The sequence below is a fragment of the Ictalurus furcatus genome, chromosome 3 (genome assembly GCF_023375685.1).
Source record: "Ictalurus furcatus strain D&B chromosome 3, Billie_1.0, whole genome shotgun sequence".
NCBI classification, from domain to species: Eukaryota; Metazoa; Chordata; class Actinopteri; order Siluriformes; family Ictaluridae; genus Ictalurus; species Ictalurus furcatus.
Window position 1 is genome coordinate 15,175,801 of NC_071257.1, and position 18,968 is coordinate 15,194,768.

Here is an 18,968-nt window from a genome sequence, read left to right on the forward strand (position 1 = left end):
AGGTAACATATTTCTATTCGGGAAACCTTGTAGTAGAAAATGGTCAAATTTTGGCCACAGAAAAAGGTTTCAAAATTATTGTACGTGATAATTTATTACACACCACAGATGTGTCAGATACAGTTTGGGTTAAAAAAAAATGCTGCCATATTTTTTTTAATAACAATCAGTTACAGGTATATGTTTAAATATTTAACTATTTTTAACATTAGGCCACTCACAGGAATTTCTGTCTGATTTGGGGGTGCCTGTGATCAGCATTTAATTTATTTGTGATGTCGCACTCCACAGTAGTGGTTAATGGCTCATATGAAAGTAGACACTCTGAGTTTTAAGAATTTGCAGTTTTTATAACTATTATTTATTTATTTTTACCTAGCCTACTAGGTATAAATGTTATATTTTTATTCTGGTAGTTGTATACAGTGTTTTACTATCAATAAAGCTTTAGTTGTGCTTTCCGTTTTTATCTCTGTACCACTGTAATTGTGGAGAGGTGTGAATTGTTTGCCCAGCACAAGGCTTCACACTCCTCCCCTTTCCCATCACCCTGTTCACCAGCAGCTAAACACAGAGTCATGATACTCTACACATGGAATCCCAACAGTGTCCTGACTAATCTTATAACAGACATGCAGCACTAAAATAATTAATTTGTTTATTGATTGAAAAAGTCTGATAAGTCGATTTCTGTTGCGCCGGTGGAATGGAATGCTGGTGTACTGAGAGAGAAGGTTAAAGTGGAATAGGAAAAACCAGTTCTGTCTCCTCTGAGTTGAGTTTATTTGTCTCTGTCTCTTTCTGTATCCAGAGAAGAACCGGTGGAGTGTTTTGGAGACGAGTGGAGCGCTGGTTCATGGGGGCTATGGCCATAGCAGTGTATATGATCCTCAGACACGTTCTGTCTATATCCATGGTGGCTACAAGGCCTTCAACGCCACAAAGTATGGCCTGGCTGGTGACCTGTACCGCTACGATGTCGACAGTAGCATGTGGTGAGCAGGCGAAAAGCAAACCCTGTTATTGTTCTGAATTATCCTGGACTTGTGCATTTTGCAGTCTATTCAGTTTATCAATTATTACTAATTCTCTGGATCAAAATGTATGTACCATTAAGCATCACACATCTCTGTGAATTTGCATGAGCAAATGTGTGTTTATCAAGATCCTTGACAAATATGTGGAAATGTATCGCTCTGTGCCTCTGGTTTCTGCAGTGATGTCATACTGATTTCAGGTCAGTTCTAAGGGACAGTGGGTCTTACCGCTACCTCCACACAGCAGTGCTGGTAGACGGGAACTTGCTAGTGTTTGGCGGAAACACCCACAACGACACATCCATGAGTTACGGCGCCAAGTGCTTCTCTTCTGACTTCATGGCCTACAATCTGGGTGAGTAATGTCTGCGAGGAGTTATTATTGGCAGTAACCAACATTAAGAATAGAACAATTCTTGCTTTTGTTCCAGGTTCAATATACAGAGTGAAGTGTTTTATTTCATTGCCGTTTCTTATTTTTACAAGAGTCTCAGGTTTTGTTTGAATATGTCCATTAGCGCATGCCATGTTCCATACCAAGCCAAATGATGAGTCACATGACTTATTCGATTTATGTAGGTGTCAAGGATAAATTGCGTCATGTACTTCATGTACTTCACCACCTGTGAATGATTAGACCTGTTGTGTAAGATATGCATTAAAAATAAAATTCCTGAAGTAGAAATCCTTTTCATTTATGAAATTCCTATTCACAGATATGTCAACATATAATTAGTTAAAACACCCACGCTCTTCCTGGGATGATTGTCATGTACTCAGCAGGAGAGTACTGACTGATGTAATTAAATCCATTCAAATGTGTCATAACACTATCTCTGATATCAATGATGTATAGAATGAAAAGCTAGCAAATCCGCATTCGTCTAAGACAGGTGATTATGATGTATTTAATTAGCCTGTTGGGATACCTTTTGTGTTGACCATTCATTTTAATTAGACATCATCTGATTTCACACTAATCAGACTCTTATCACAAGCATTAGTCATGCTTAAGGAGTAGATTTAAACTGAAAACATTGGTCTTTGTGTGTGAATCCATCATAGTCACAGTTTGGTATATTCAGGAAGTGCCTTCAGGACTGTGATTCCCAGACACTCCAGCAGAGGGCAACTTGTAATAAGATATGAAATCACAGAGACCTCTGAAGATTGTCCTCATCCTTTCCTGCATCTCCCTGTTCTTTCCTCTCACTTATCAGTGTTCTAGATTTCAATTGTAAAGTTTTGTTTCAATGGAGTCAGGTTTGAATCTGATTAAGTCAATGATACTGGTGTATTTCAGTGAATCGTTAGCTTTTCACTTCACTATAGAATGCCCAAAACATTCTATACACTGTCTATTCACTCTTAACAAGAATGGCATGATGGTAAGAATGACCTCTCTAGTGATTTCTGCAGTCATGACCCATTACATGTGGACATGACATTAAAAAATATTTTTAAAAAGTTGTTATTATTATATATTCACTGGATATATAATTGACATTATAAACATTTAGATAAAATATTTTTGCCCCTGGAATAAACATAAGAAGAAATCCATAATTGGGTAATAGCATACTTTAAAAAATATATGTGATGTGTTGCTTTAGAACTCAGACGTCCTTTTAGCTTGCTGGATTTTATTTTATTTTTTAAAATAGGGGTCATGCATTCACCCCATCCTCAGGAGAATGGCTCTTCTCTGCATGAGAATGCAGTGATTTGCAGTTTGCCTGAGGCTAGTCCATGCCAGGGAAGTTCTGATGTATCCTGATGCCGTGCTTTTTGTTGCCAGCTCAGGTGGTCTATTTGAAAAGGTCTTTGACTTTTGTGAAGCCTTTATTTTTAATTTACCTTAGCAGGTGGAACAGGCCACACCTGGCTGGTGAGTTGTAGCAGACGTATTCTTTCCCAACTCCAGCCACATGTTGTTAGTGCAGATATGAAAATGTAACTGTGTGTACAGCAAACTGTACATTTTGTAGCCAGTTACTTCAGTTGGTTGGTCTGAGGGGGGGTCTGAGTCAGCAGTAGTAGATGATTGTTGCTTCCTTTCATGTGCCAGTACACTGAGATCATAGGCAATATTTTAGACTCACATTTCGTGGCAAATATTTGGGCTTTCCCTGGCTTTTAAAATGTGCACAAAATGTCTTAAGGTAATTTAGCTCCACTTATGAGGTATTCTCATATACCTCCTCTACATAATTGAAGTTAGAAGCAGCCATGCTATTGTCTACTCGGGCAATTAGAAAACACCATTTCTGACGTGACAACATACCTAACTGTACTACTGTTATAAGGGCAGGCATATCAGTTGTATATATTATTACGCCCCTGAAAGTATCATGTCGTTCCTGCAGGAAATTGCCTGTGAATGAGTCATGTCTGGCAATTGTTTCCCCAATATACGCATGGTGCACCAGAATTTATTTTAACGAGGTAGATGTTTCCATTAAGGCCTTGGAGTAATTTGCAAGGGGGCGGCAATACAGGGAAAGAGTATGATGCAAACTCCATATAAATTAGGAATTTCACTCCTGTGTTAAGGGTTATCATGTCATGCTCAAAACGGGCAATATAACAGTGGTGCTGTAAATAAACAGGTGAGGAGATGCATTCTGTACCTCTTGTGAAATGGTCTTACTGTCCCTTGAGTGGTTTTCTCTTGTTATCCTTTGGGATGCCCAGTTCCATCAATCTTGCACTATTGAATGGAGGCTCCACCCTTTCTGTGGAGAGACCGGCATGGAAAAACATGGGATGCAGCAATATTGACGTCTGTTGTGATGAAATAATGTTGATCTGGGAAGTAGTTGTTTCTGAAACTTTAAGATGGGAACCAGAGCGAAGCTTGGAAACAATACATACAAGTTATTTCCTTTGGGTTGTTCCAGTTTTTCCTAATATTATAATACATTATGTAGTTGACCAAAAATCTGAAATGTTCTATAAATTACTAGGGCTGCAACTACCGATTATTTTCATAATCGATTAGTTGGCCGATTTATTTATCCGATTAATCGGATGGGGGGCAAACTTTCAGTACCATTTTTTTTTTGTTTATTTAAAATAAAATCCACAAACTGAGTGTTACAAATATAAGCTTCAGACTAAAACTTTACACAACTGTTTGTCCAATTATATAAAACTGAAAAAAACCCAATACACTCAGACACACAACAGAATATATATTATTAATTTAGTACTGTAGTTTTAATTCAGTGCTTTTTGTGCATCCATAAAAAGTAATACATAGTATTTATGCATTACTTTTTTATGGATGCACAAAAAGCACTGAATTAAAAATAAAAACTCACTTTCACTGAACCTTGTGGTTTCTGTTACTCACAGTAACAGTGGGTGTTTCTGTTACTTTTGATCATAGTGTTTTAATTAGACATTACAGATCTTACTTGTGCTCTCACAGTTCATCACTGCGCATGAGGAGCAAGGAGGCCTCGTTACTAACACATCACTTCCGTTATAATAAACAATGGAATTTACACTGCAAGCGCGCAAATACAACATATAATGATGATAAACTTAAATTACACTAAACCATTTCAGCAACTCGCACCAGTTTCCCCAAGCCCTTACACACAGTGGAGCATTTTGGATATAAACATAAGTTTGTGCTCGTGCATCACTGTCGTGCTTCAGTGCTACAAAAGTTCAGCTTTATATAGTTTGATCTTCTCCGTGGCGTTTAATATAAAATGCACCCCTGCCTTAGAGGACTTGGAGGTCACACACTTTGTTCCTCAGTCACTGGACGATTTCGCCTCCGTCTGATTGTGACTGAGGTCATGTTGGGAATAAAAGGTAACGTTGACATAAACAGTAATCTGAAGAAAGTCATTGTCGGTGACTCTGGGTATCTGCTAAAGCTAGCGTCGTCACGTTATGTGTGTATGATGTCATGCTCCGTCGACTAGGATGCGGCTTATACTTCCGGTTAGTTAAAAAAAAAACGGTCGTGTTCCATCTGAGGGAATATTACTTTTCTAAAATTCATACACTAGACGGTAGACTATATAGTGCATAGTGTAAGTGTACAGTACTTTGGGACGCAACTTTAGTATTTACTCTCCGGAGCGTGTTTTCGGAACAGGAGTAACTTAGTGAGTAAACGCACCCCGTGCCGCACACAGACCGACTAATTGATATTGAGATTCGTTGACAACGATTTTCATAATCGATTATTATCGATTAGTTGTTGCAGCTCTATAAATTACACTTCCATCCTATTTTGAGTGATGTCAGTAGCATTGTAGCAACTTCTCAATCACAACCATCTGTATATGTTTATAAAAACCTTTTCTTTGGTTAAAAATGTATGTAGGTTTATAATTAAGGATTTGATAATGGTTGCTTCATTCCTGTTTGATCCAGCATGTGATGAGTGGACTGTTCTGCCCAGACCTGAACTCTACCATGATGTCAACCGCTTTGGACATTCCGCTGTCTACATCAATGGGTAAACCTCTCTTTAATCTCTTTAAACGTTTTGATGACCACCTGATCAAACAGCTAGCCTTAGATTTCTGTAGCTCAGTTTGTGAACGAATTAGATCTTTCATGGCGAATGCAAAAGCTCACCTCCTATGCAACGATTAAAGTATTATGTCATGCTGAAGCAGAGCTGCGTGTTGGTGTTGTACACATCTGTTTATGATCTGGCAGGTTGCAGGTTTGATTCTCACTACATTTATGCAGGCATGGCAGTAAATCCGGTCTGGGGCTAATTCCTGCAGTAATCTACTTTAGCACAGATTAGGCAAATTACTCTGAAATAAAAATGAAAAGCCTGAAATAGTTACTTGTCGACCCCACTTCTGCCAAGATGCACAGCCAGCTGCATGTACTCAGTTATACCCCACAAAGCATATTTATTCTCTCTTGTCTCTGTACACTCTGTACAGACACACACACCACTGATCTGAGCTTTCTGTGGTCAGTCATTATTATTATGTATAATTGCTCCTGCTCTTGTGACCCATTTCCTTAGATTTAATCTCTCTGACTTTCATGTAAAGGTAAAACTTCACTTGTCAGCTCATCTTTAGCTATTGATCTCCTGAGCTAACACCTAGCCTTTTTTATCTCGATTTCCCTTTTTCACTGTTCTTCTTCTACCCTCTTATCTTTTATTTCCATCTATCCAGTGTTCCCCCGCAACCTTTATCTTCTACTTAACTGCCTACTGTCAGTTATAAAACTCTCTTCTGTCCCTCAGGATGATGTATGTGTATGGAGGATTTAACAGCCTGATGCTGAGTGATATGTTGAGGTTCACTCCTGCCAGCTGTTCTGCTTACAATGAGTTTGAGTGTTTGACAGCTGTGCCAGGTGTGCGGTGTTTGTGGAATTCTACCACCAATACATGCCTTCCCTGGGAGACAGGCAAAACTCAAGACCCAGAGATGTGCCTTCCCCGACTGTGTAAGTAGCGCTAAACCTTAAACATTAGTGCACTGGTAATCTCAGTACATGGCGAGTGAATGGTTGTTCTGTCGAGTAGGACTTGCTTTAACCTTGTAAATGTGTGATTCGTTTGTATATCTTAGCATATAAAAGCTGCACGGACTGCTGACACCAGGGATGTAAACCTCCGATTTCCACACGATACAATATGATTTCGCTTCTTTAGGATATGATACTGTACAATTTGATTTACTAGCCACCGATTGATATGTGAGTTTGCTCAGAAGCATGGATAGGCCTACTGTTAATTTTCGAATGATAATGTAGAGAAGAGCTATTTTAAATATCAGAGTTGTGGGCAAATCATACTTACTAGCCTATTTACACAGAAAAAAATATTAATTATATTTTACACACTAGTTGTCTGGGGGGGGGCACGTTGGCTTAGTGATGGTTTGCATGTTTACCTCGCACCTCCGAGGTTGGGGGTTTGTATCCCACCTCTGTACTGTGTGCGTGGAGTTTGCATGTTCTCCCTGTGCTTTGGGGGTTTCCTTCAGGTACTCTGGTGTCCTCCCCAAATCCAAAGACTTGTTGTAGGCTGATTGGCATTTCCAAATTGTGTGTGCGCGATTGTGCCATGTGATGGGTTGGCCCCCTGTCCAGGGTCTCCCCTCGCCTCGTGCCCTCATCCCCTGTACAGAAACACTTTATGCCTGTGTCCCCGGTACTGAAAATGGATGGATAAATGGATGAACACCAGTTGTCTGTCCTATTTTAATGATGATTGATGTATAATCAGTTGTACTCAATAATAATCGATTTATGATTTGTTGCTTCAATTCATTTCAGTTGTTCCTTTTTAAATCGAAGCATCAATCCAAATCGTTCAATCGTTACACCCCTACCTGAAAAGCGTTTTAACCCTGTGTGTTTTTGTGTGGGCTTGTGTTTCAGATGCAAGCAGTGATAAGTGTGACCAGTACACCGACTGCTACAGTTGCATAGTTAACACCAATGGTTGTCAGTGGTGCTCTGAACGCTGTGTGCCCATCCAGAACAACTGCACTGCTTCCTTGGTGAGACTGGACATTTAATATTCACAGTGAGGGGCTGTTCTGAGAGCATGTTATAGGAACTAGAGGAACTGTGTCAATGTTCATTGATGTAGTGACAGGCATGTAAAAAGTAAGAATGGTATGAACAGGCTGCAGGGATATGGGCTAGAAAATAAATAAGTAAAACCAATGATTGATTGAGTGAAAGAACAAAAGCAAAAAATGTAATAGAGGGGTGGAACAGACGGTACAAGGAAAGAAAGAAAATACAATTTTGCATCAGTCTGGTTCATTCATGTGTTTGTGTGCTTGCTTTTGTTTTACTCGCTATAGGGTGCAATAACAGAGTATGAAGCGTGTCCTAAGGGTGTCCACTCCTATATGTGTAATAAAAAGACCAGCTGTAAGAGCTGTGCTACGGACCAGAACTGCCAGTGGGAAGCCAGGAACCAGGAATGCATTTCTCTGCCTGGTACTAACTGTATTCGCATATGTACTGAATACACAGTAGTGCATGATATTATTTTTTAAAAATGTAATTGAAGGGCATTTTATTATAATAATGAAGAGCATGATTAGGGTGTTGCCTCGCACCTCTGGGGTCGGGGGGTTCGAAAACCTACCTCCGTCCTGCGTACATAGAAATTGTACGTTCTCCCCAAAACTTCGGGAGTTTCCTCCCTGTACTTCAGTCGCCCCCCCCCCTCACCCCCAGTCCATAAACATGCACTGTAAGCTGATTGGCGTTTCCAAATTGTCCAGAGCATGTGAATGGGTGTGTGAATGTGTGTGAGATTGTGCCCTGCAATGGGTTGGCACCTCTTCCAGGGGGTCCCCCGCCTCGTGCCCCGACTCCCCTGGGCTCCAGGCTGCCTGTGACCCTGTGTGAGATAAGCAATATAGAAAATGGATGGATGGATGATTGTGTGGAGGTGCTTAATTGAGTTTGAGATTTGGGGATATAGTAATGAAAATGGAACAAGTAAAAAATTAACCAAATTTGTGATTTCATTTTAACTACTAATTAACCAATTAAAAACTGTGCTGTGTTTTTTGTACTATAGAGAATATCTGTGGGGAAGGCTGGCACCTGGTGGGGAACTCATGTATGAAGCTTATCACGGCTAAGGACTCGTATGACAATGCAAAGCTGGCCTGCCGCAGTCACAGCGCTGTGCTGGCCTCACTAACGACCCAAAAAAAAGTGCAATTTGTCCTCAAAGAGCTGCAGAGTAGAAGTGCACATGTGAGTGGGGCTCTAAATCAAGTAGGCAGCTACCATCCCTGATGGCTTCTTATTTTGAACTTTTCTGTTTACTGAAGCATTTGTATTATATGCATTTGGCATATGCTTTTAAAAAGATAATAAATGCTTTCTCACTGGTTTTCATGTGTGTAGTCCAAATTGGTGACTCCATGGGTTGGCCTGAGGAAGGTGAATGTGTCGTACTGGTGCTGGGAGGACATGTCCCCATTCACAAACACCACGCTGCAGTGGTTGCCTGGAGAACCCAGTGATGCGGGCTTTTGTGGCTACCTGGCTGAGCCCAATTCCAGCGGCCTTAAGGCAGCACCCTGCATCAACTCCTTCAATGGCAGCCTATGTGAAAGATCAGGTAAACACACGTAGACCAGAAATCATTTATTGCTGATTTATTGATGTTAAACTATCAGAAGGCAAAGAGATGACTCATTAATGATTTAATTCCATTTATACCAGTATTGTTGAACTCTCAAATCCGATTAATCAGGTGGAGTTGATTTAATTTTCTGTTCCAAAACAGCTCTGATGGTACTTCCAGCAGTAATTTAAACGATAGGTTTATATTAATGCACTTGTTCATGGAGACTATTTAAAGAAAAACATCTAATCATTGATATCAGTAATTGTTTTTGTTTGTTTGACACTTTCGTTTAACATTTATAGTCTCAGTGTCTGTTTCTAACTCCAATAAAGTAAATGTTAAGAGGAACTAACTTGTCTCATGGATGTTCCAGAACACTGAATGCAACTAATAACAGATAAAAAATATCATTTATTAATAAAGATTGTAATCGTTGGCTGCTGTGGTGTGCAAGCAATAACACTGTGGGATATGCTGGTACAGGAAACCGATCCAATAATCCAATAATTAGTTTCCTATAACAGCATGCTTCATCATGCTTTATTTCTTACTTATCTATTTTCATTATCCTAAAATGGTACTGAAATCATCATGGAAACATTCATGTTCTCTCTTTCGCTGTCTTTCTCGTTCTCTCTCTCTGTTTGATCTAGCCAACCACAGCGTGAAGCAGTGTCGAATTCCCTGTGCTCTGCGCTCCTCCTGTAGCGAGTGTACAAGTGGAGGTGCGGAGTGCATGTGGTGCAGTAATATGAGGCAGTGTGTCGACTCCAACGCTTATGTGGCCTCCTTCCCCTTTGGTCAATGCATGGAATGGTACACTATGAACAGCTGCCCACGTATGTATTCATGCCCCACTTTCTACTAGATATCTGTTTAATAATTTACCAAGCTGTCACTTCGAGGTAGTTGGAGTTTTACGCTTGGATAACATAATTATAACAAAATCAGAGATGCAGGATCCTGTCGAATGTAATTCTAGAATTTTTCCCCCTCTTTTTATGGCTGTAATGTATCTGGAAACCCATGCTATTTAAACATTAACGACACAATTGCTTGAAAAAGATTACAAGGACTAGAATGGTTTTCCAAGAAATTTTTCTAGAAAACATTTTGTATTGAATATGTCTTTAATGTCGCGTGTGTGTGTCCACAGCGGAAAATTGCTCTGGCTATAGGACGTGTTCGCAGTGTCTGGAGCAACCTGGTTGTGGTTGGTGCACTGATCCCAGTAATACAGGGCGGGGACAGTGCATGGAGGGCTCATACCGTGGACCAATCCAAACCCTCCTACATGCCCCCTCATCCTCAAGACCCTCCCTCGTACCAGCCCCTCAAGCGCTGTTGAATGTGAGCTGGTGTCCGCACGAGAATAAGTACAACTGGTCCTTTATCCAGTGTCCAGGTATAGATATTATCACTGCCCACATATCAGAAACCCCCCCCCCCACACTCACACAGTGGCTACTTTTGTCATAGAATCTTTTGTGATCGTGCCAGTTCTCACACTGTGCCTCTCCCTCTTTTCCTACAGCATGCCAGTGTAATGGCCACAGTGCATGCGTCAATGAGAGTGTGTGTGAGAAATGTGAAGATCTCACCACTGGCAAGCACTGTGAGAGCTGCATATCCGGTTACTATGGTGACCCCACCAATGGGGGTAGCTGTCAGCGTAAGTGATTGAGGAGAGTTGGCACTTTTAATCTCGGTGGAGGTTGTATGCACAGCAGACTGCAAACTGTTTCTGTATGTGTCTTTTGCAGCCTGTAAGTGTAATGGCCATGCCAGCATGTGTAATTCAAACAATGGCAAGTGTTTCTGCACCACCAAGGGCATCAAAGGAGACCGCTGCCATCAGTGAGTAATACACACTCCCACACGCAAGCACTTTAAAACAAACTTTCAAGAGGCAAGCGGCTTTGTTCCTTTCAACTAATTATAGATGTTATGGCTTTTTCTTCCAAATATGTGGCCATCACCTCAGGCTTCTCTTATCTGAAAAAATTTACATAGAGTGAAGGCACAACCTTGTAGGTGGGAAATATAAACCCGATGCACTTCTCTTAGGAAACAACCTTAACGTTCGGCTCACCTACGTTCTCAAGTGTACCTACACTCTTTGTTTTCTCACATTGACTTTCTCTCTTTAATATATTTCTAACATCAGCCTTGTGAGTAATTGTATTATATTACATAACACGCTGGTTCTTCATGTTATTATTGATTCATCACATTAATTATTTGATTATTTATTTTTCCCTTTACCACCTCTCTCTCTCTCTCTCTCTCTCTCTCTCTCTCTCTCTCTCTCTCTCTCTCTCTCTTCATTTATCTCTCAGGTGTGAAGTGGAGAATCGTTACCAGGGCAACCCTCTAAAAGGAACCTGTTACTGTGAGTGTACTAAAACGGAAGCAATTACACAAAAAGAGGCCGAGGGAGATTTTCCGGCTCTTTACAAAGTGCTCAAGTCTTTTACTCCTTTTCTTAATTGCCCATCTCAGCCTCTTTTTACTTTTGTCGGAGTGGGTGGTTTTGGGTCAAAGTACTGCAGAGGATGTCACTTGGGTTCCACAGGCTGTTGTCGTCCAGTCTGGTTAATCCCACTGCTGTTAGCTGTAGAAGGTGGATAAATCTTCAGTTGATCTGCTCCTGTAATGATGTAATGCCACTGATTTGGAAGCTGCTGAAGAGCACACACAGGTGTCAGCTACTTAACCAGTCACAAAGCTTAGCAAGAACACACACGTTGCCCTGACTCTTGGGGTCTGGGAGGCTGTAGAAATGAGTAATTGAGTGTGTTAACACGTGCGTGTGCTCAGACCTGTTTCAGCCTAAGAAGTAAATATATTTGTGTAAATTTATCAAGTTAATTTAACTTCATATTGAATTCCATATTTCAAGTTGACCTTTGAGAAATACATGCACCTAACCACGCTCTGCCTCTTGCACACAGACACTTTGCTGATAGACTACCAGTTCACCTTCAGCCTGACTCAGGAGGATGACCGCTACTACACTGCCATTAATTTTGTAGCCACACCAGATGAGGTGAACTGCAAACTCATGCTCAAGTTGTATACATATAGGTTATGGCTGCATCCAGCCAGATACAAAGAGATCTAAACAAAATATAATTGATTGTAAACAGTTAAAAACTGTACATCCTTATGGTGCATATGAAGCCTATTGCTAACTCACATACATACTCACACATCACTTTATTAGGAACACCTGCACATTCATGCAGTTATCCGTTCAACCAATCGTGTGGCAGAAGCGCAATGCAAAAAAAAAAATAAATAAATCATGCCGATACAGGTCAAGGGCTTATTGTTCACATCAAAATGAAGAAAAAGTGTGATCTCTGTGACTTTGATTGTGGCATGGGTATTGGTGCCAGAAGGGCTGGTTTGAGTATTTCAGAATCTGTAGAATCTCTCAAAGTTGATGTTTTGTTTCTGCTCACCACGGTTGTAAAGAGTGCTTATTTAAAATACTATCGACTTCCTGTCAGCTCGAACCAATCTGGCCATTTTCCTCCGACCATTCTTATCAACAGGGGTTTTCCACCCACAGACCTGTCACTCAATGTTTTAATGTTTTTTGTTTTTCGTGCTATTCTGTGTGAACTCTAGACACTGTGTGTGTGTGTGTGTGTGTGTGTGTGTGTGTGTGTGTGGCACCAACAACCATGCCATGGTTAAAGTCCCTGAGGTCTTTTTTTTTTTTTCCTCCCCATTATGTTTGACATTTACCTGAAGCTCTTGATCTGTATCTGCATGATTTTATGCATTGTGCTGCTGCCACATGATCAGATAACTACATAAATGTGCACGTGTTCCTAATAAATTGGACGGTGAGTGAATATGGTTAACACTTTAATACAGACCTCTGCTTGCATGCTTTCATGACCTTTTATGTTCTGCTTTATTATATTTTTTTAAATTAACTTCTCAAGGCTGCCCCTCAACAAACTTCACAGAATTAATTTAGTTTGTTGTAGTGTACTGACTGAAGAATTTACACTGATGTTTTTTTAAACCATAGAAGCATAAAGGTTTAATCATTGATGTTTGCATCTCTAGACAAGATCACTCCTAAGCCTGTTTGCTGTTATAATAATGCAACATGTCAATTTCTCCTGAGATGCATCTGTTATTAACCTCCATTCATTACAGTGACCTGTAAACCTAGTTATAGTTTAAACATTAAAAATCATGAATTTAGAAGTCTTTTGTTTTATAAAAGGCTGTTTTTGCGTTATGTAGTTTACATTTAAAATAATGTTAGTGTGTTTGTGAAAATGCTAAGAAAAAAATTCTTGGTATTTTGTTGTTGTAGTTGTTATATTCGTAATTATTCATTACATTGTGTATCTCTTTAGCAAAATCGAGACCTGGACATGATCATTAATGCCTCCAAAAACTTTAACCTCAACATCACCTGGGCAACCAGCTTTGCAGGTATAAAAGTCTCAAATTGAGCATGATAATGAACTTTGTATATGTTTTGTCTGGCTTTGCAAGTTGCATTCTTCTTTTTCCTATTCTGTAATTGATTTCCTCTTTTCTTATTCTTGCCCTCAGCTGGTACTCAGTCTGGAGAAGAGATTCATATTGTCTCCTGCAGCAATATTAAAGAGTTCAAGGACAGCTTCTCAAATGAAAAATTTGATTTTCGGAGCAATGTTAATATCACCTTCTTTGTTTACGTCAGCAACTTCACCTGGCCAATCAAAATACAGGTATGCATAAGTGGGAGACACCGGGTGGGGGGGACAGGAAACTTTTAGGTTTATCTGTTGGGGTTGTTTCTGAACATTTATGTGTCCTAATCGACACCCTATGTGGTGGCTCTTCATCCGCATAAAGCATGTTATCTTAAATACAGTAAATCTGAACAGTATATATTGTAATTTTATCAGTCAAATGTGCCGTCTTTAATATACAGCGTAAGGTGTAGGCTGGTTAGCACTGCTGCAATGAGTACAAATCATGTTTTACCTAATGCTTAAAGCAGCATTAGCATACTGCTCAGCAGTAACATATATGACAAGCTGAATTTGGTTAATTCAAAAGCAGTAATACCTTAACCATTTCAATCATTTTGATTATTCAAACCATTTCAGTTCAGCACAGAATGTAATTGTCCTAAGTACCACAGCTACCAAGCTAATAAAAGAACATGGTGTAAAGTCTGCTGAGGAAATCAGAGAACCTGGATGAAGCCCATGTGAACAAAGAGAGACCAATTGTTCTTTTATGTCCAAGAATAGTAATACATTGTAACAAATCGTATTGTCTTAACAGATAATGCAGTTATGTTTCTGTAGCAAATATCCTGGTTCCAGTCCCTGTTATGTTATTGTGAACTAGTTAAATCACTCCTGTGTGGGAGGAAACCCGAAAACTCAGAGGAAACCCATGCGAAATGGGGAGAATATGTGGAGCTCTGCATAAACAGTAACCCCCCCACTGAACCCAGAACCTGGAGCTGTGAGGCAGCACCACTCATATGCTGCCTCATAGCATCAATACTGAATGTTTAATTAATTGTAGTACAAAACATCAGAGGATAGCAGCTGCGGGGGGAGGGGGCTTGTTGAGAGATTAACAGTGGGTGGCCCAGCTGAGGATGAAAATGTGTGGTGGCAACATACAAATTAACAGAAAAAAGCAACTACATTTATACACATAAGTGGTTTAATTGATGATGGGTGTATACACCGATCAGCCATAACCTTAAAACCATTGACAGGTGAAGGGAATAACATTGGATTATCTCATTTCAATGGCCCCTGTCAAGGGATATATGAGGCAGCAAGTGAACAGTCGGATCTCAAAATTGATGTGTTGGAAGCAGGATAAATGGGCAAGCGTAAGGATCTGAGCGAGTTTGACAAAGGCCAAATTGTGATGGCTGGGCAACTGGGTCAGAGCATCTCCAAAAAAGTAGGTCTTGTGGAGTGTTCCCAGTATGCGGTGGTTAGTACCTACCAAAATTGGTCCAAGCAAGGACAAACGGTGAACTGGTGACAGGTCATGGGTGCCCAAGGCTCATTGTTGTTGTGCTCAAGCCACCACTTCATAGGGGGCTGCATTGTAAGAGGCTCTGGGTTACTGATCGGAAGGTCAGGGGTTCAAGCCCCAGCACTGCCAAGCTGCCAATGTTGGACACTTGAGCAAGCCCTCTGCTCCAGGGTTGCTGTATCATGGCTGTCTCTGTGCTCTGACCCCAGCTTCCTAACATGCTGGGATATGCGAATAAAAGAATTTCACTGTGCTGTAATGTATATGTGTTGTGAAGTGGAGCATAGGCACTAAAATGCACTATAGGAAGAAGGCAAGCCACGGGAGGCATTGTGATTCTCTGGGCAGTGTTCCGCTGGGAAACCTTGGGTCCTGGCTTTCATGTGGATGTTACTTTGACACATACCACCTACCTAAACATTGTTGCAGACCAAGTACATTTTTTCATGGCAACGGATTTTCCGAAATTCCCTAATCCTTTTTTAGCAGGATAATGCGCCCTGTCACACTGCAAAAATTGTTCAGGAATGGTTTGAGGAGCGTGACAAAGCATTCAAGGTGTTGACTTGACCTCCAGATACCCCAGATCTTAATCCAGTCGAGAATCTGTGGGATGTGCTGGATAAACAAGTCCAATCCATAGAGCTCCCTCCCCACAGCTTACAGGACTTAAAGGATCTGTTGCATCTTGGTTCCAGGTACCAGAGTACACCTTCAGAGGTCTTGTGGAGTCCACGCCTCAACAAGTCAGAACTATTTTGGTGGCACAAGGAGGACCTACACAATATTAGGCATGTGGATTTAATGTTATGGCTGATCGGTGTACATGTCTGTATACATGTACATATTAACTTTATCATCTTTTCCAGTTTTTGTGTTCGAGACATTTTATCATACAAATGTGTGATGAATTAAACACAGCATGACCGTGAAACCGCTCAGTGATTATTCCTTTTCCCCTTCAGCCACTTCAAAGTGTGTTACGTGGCATCCCCTGTAATCTATCGACTTCTGATCACTTGTGAGCCTCCTGAAAATTCTCAAAATCTATGACTAAAGTTTCACACCTGGGGCCTCATTTATCAACTGCGCATATGCATAGTTTTGTGTGTAAACCGTACGCACGTTTCTATGCATCGAATGGGATTGATCAAGTTTTGCTTATGCGCAAGGATGCGTGCATCTTTCTACACACTCCTGACCATGCGTATGCAAGAATGAGAGAATAATTACTGATTTCGGTGCTCACAAGATGCAGGCAGATGACACAGACGCAATGTAAAATAAAAACGTATAAAAGGAACATTTTAAAGCTCGATTGGGATTATGCTGTGTTTGAAGATTTGGCTCATGCAACTTTGCAGCTTTCCCCTGCAGTCCCCTTCTAGAACCACACCTGAATAAATGCTTTACTTCATCTCCTTATTTCTCTCTCTTTGCATCTTCTGTATTTCATTGCCTGGCTTTCTGGTCTGGAAGTGATTTGTCGGTTGGTTGCCTTACACCCCCCCCCCCAAAAAAAACCAACAACAATAGGGCACATACTCTCTTGAGCTTGAAGACGGCTAGATTTCAAAACAGTAATGTTTCTCATTTTACCCAACTGTCTGAATTCTGGATATTACTTCTTATCTCAGGAAAAGAGTGCATACGGATAAGCAAGATCTTGAGAAGCTGAAGAGTCAGTCAGGAGGTGCAAGACAGAAGAGATTTTGTGAAAAGAGGGGGAGCATATTGAAAGAAAGAGGGGAAAATGTACTTCTGAATGAGGCCATAGAAAACTAAAGCTGGAAAGGTCCTTGGTAAAGATCGAGGGAACTGGAGTCAAATGGAATGTTCAGTTGAAACATGTTTTTTGTGGTGGTGTTTTTTGTTGTTGGTTTTGGGGGGGTTTTAGGGAAAGAGTGTGTGAGAGGGCATTAGATATAGTGAGAAGAGGGAGAATGAGAGTGAGACAGATGAAGGACATGGCACAAGGGAGATGAGAAAGTTGAAGTATGTTTTCATCTCAGTTTGCAGCAGGAAGATTCTAGCCTTCTGTTTCCTTCTGTGCTTTTCTTTGCATGTGGTCAAAGGCTTAGTGCCGTCTGTAGTTTGGGCTAGCAGCTTTGTGTGTGTGTGTGTGTGTGTGTGTGTGTGTGTGTGTTTGTTTGTGTAGGTGTGTGACCGTGCATGTGACAACCTTTCATGTGTTCTTTTTTTTTTTTCATACCATATGTTGTATGACTGCAGTAGAGTCTGAATCAGTGGGAGCCTTTTCTTGATTTTAGATGGAGCCAAATATGGGATCAGACAGTTGATAGCTGTAGGCTTAGACATGGAGTATTCTAGTTTTATTTGAATCCAGAATATTAACATACTGTATGTGAAGGTGCAATAAGCTAGGCTTTTCAGTCCTGACTCTCTCCTCAGGATCTGGCAGTGGAGAGTCTGGCCGTTGTTTCTTCTCTCGTATGATTTCATTGTTTGGCTTAGTTATAGGCAGCTCTTTGTATTGATACCCTGTTTTCTTAGCTTTCAATTATGTTTTATTTACTTACTTGTAATTATTGCATTGTTCAAGCTGTGAAAACAATCATCAAGGCGTAATCTTGTTCTGACTGGCAGTTTTCCCAGTCAGATTTGTTGGCTAAAGAGGCTTTTGAGACCTTTCAATACCATGTGTTACAGTAAAAGTCATTCAAGATGCAAGTGACATATGCTGCATTCTCAAACATTAAGAAAACAAATTTAGCTTTTGACCTGCACATTTAATTTTACTGTGTAGTGTTCTATGCTGACAGTAAGTTTGGTAGTAAGCATTGAGCAAATATATTAATGGCCATAACGACTCATTATTCGATGCGTCTGTTTCCTGCATTGCTCATTTGCAATGTAATAAGTAGTCTGTGAACTCAGTGTCCCTCATTAACCAGTCCATTGTCCCTGGTAAGATTTATCAGCATCAAACCACAAGGTATTGCCCCTTTTGCGTTTTGGTGTCCAGGTACTGGCTATAGAGTGTGTCCTTTACACTGCTTGTGTTGAAGAGGTGTCCACAGAAGTCCACAGTCTACTGATCGTATCAGTTCTGTCTCTGTTCACCTGAACATTGTGGGCTTATGCCATCACATTCAAGAAATCTGGGACAGTGGTTTTCAAAGTGGGGGCTGCCAGGGGTGCCCGGGGGGGCCTCAACAATTTTGTGTGAAAAATAAATTCTCACTCTCAGACAACCACACACACACACATAATCAATTCCTAATGTAAAGATGTAAGATGTAATTATTAATAAAAAAGGGGGATATATTCAGAAGTCTGTATTTTTAATGTGTTTTAAAGACATCTTGCAAAAGGGGGGCTTCGGTCAAATGTTAATGCCATTTGGGGGGCCTTGCCCTGGAAAAGTTTGGGAACCCCTGATCTAGGACATCTTAAGTTAAGAAGTGAAGGTAGATGGGGCCTTGAGTGGATTTTGGGTTTTGGATATATGAGTGATTTAATTGGTTCAGGGTACAAAATAACAGAACATTGATCGGAACCAGGGACTTTTCTACCACAACATTACTGTATGATGTATGACAATAAGATAAATGACAACACATTACATCTTTGACACTATGCACCACAATTAGTGCTAAAGTGATTCTGTGATTGTTAAATAGAAGCAAATATTGTCTTTGATTTATCAGTAAGCTATATTTTACGTTAGTAAGAAAATCATATACACTATGTAAGAGAATACTGCAAATGCATGTGTTTGCATCTGAGGAGAAATCTATAATGGTTAGAGAAATTAATAAGCATTT

General features: G+C 40.4%; 1 protein-coding gene across 4 annotated transcripts in view; it reads left to right on the forward strand.

The window, feature by feature from the left end:
- atrn (attractin) overlaps positions 1–18,968 on the forward strand; it is a 68,365-nt gene that overhangs the window by 30,189 nt on the left and 19,208 nt on the right. For 3 of the 4 annotated variants that reach the window (XM_053620957.1, XM_053620959.1, XM_053620960.1), the window contains exons 10-25: positions 812–995; positions 1,238–1,392; positions 5,436–5,520; positions 6,280–6,485; positions 7,425–7,546; positions 7,859–7,997; positions 8,590–8,792; positions 8,925–9,141; positions 9,804–9,989; positions 10,307–10,555; positions 10,685–10,822; positions 10,914–11,007; positions 11,490–11,542; positions 12,105–12,199; positions 13,536–13,614; positions 13,738–13,895. In XM_053620957.1, coding sequence (XP_053476932.1) covers positions 812–995; positions 1,238–1,392; positions 5,436–5,520; positions 6,280–6,485; positions 7,425–7,546; positions 7,859–7,997; positions 8,590–8,792; positions 8,925–9,141; positions 9,804–9,989; positions 10,307–10,555; positions 10,685–10,822; positions 10,914–11,007; positions 11,490–11,542; positions 12,105–12,199; positions 13,536–13,614; positions 13,738–13,895 — 2,363 coding nt within the window. The remainder of the gene's footprint in view (positions 1–811; positions 996–1,237; positions 1,393–5,435; positions 5,521–6,279; positions 6,486–7,424; positions 7,547–7,858; positions 7,998–8,589; positions 8,793–8,924; positions 9,142–9,803; positions 9,990–10,306; positions 10,556–10,684; positions 10,823–10,913; positions 11,008–11,489; positions 11,543–12,104; positions 12,200–13,535; positions 13,615–13,737; positions 13,896–18,968) is intronic. The other variant, XM_053620958.1, reaches the window with a different exon arrangement.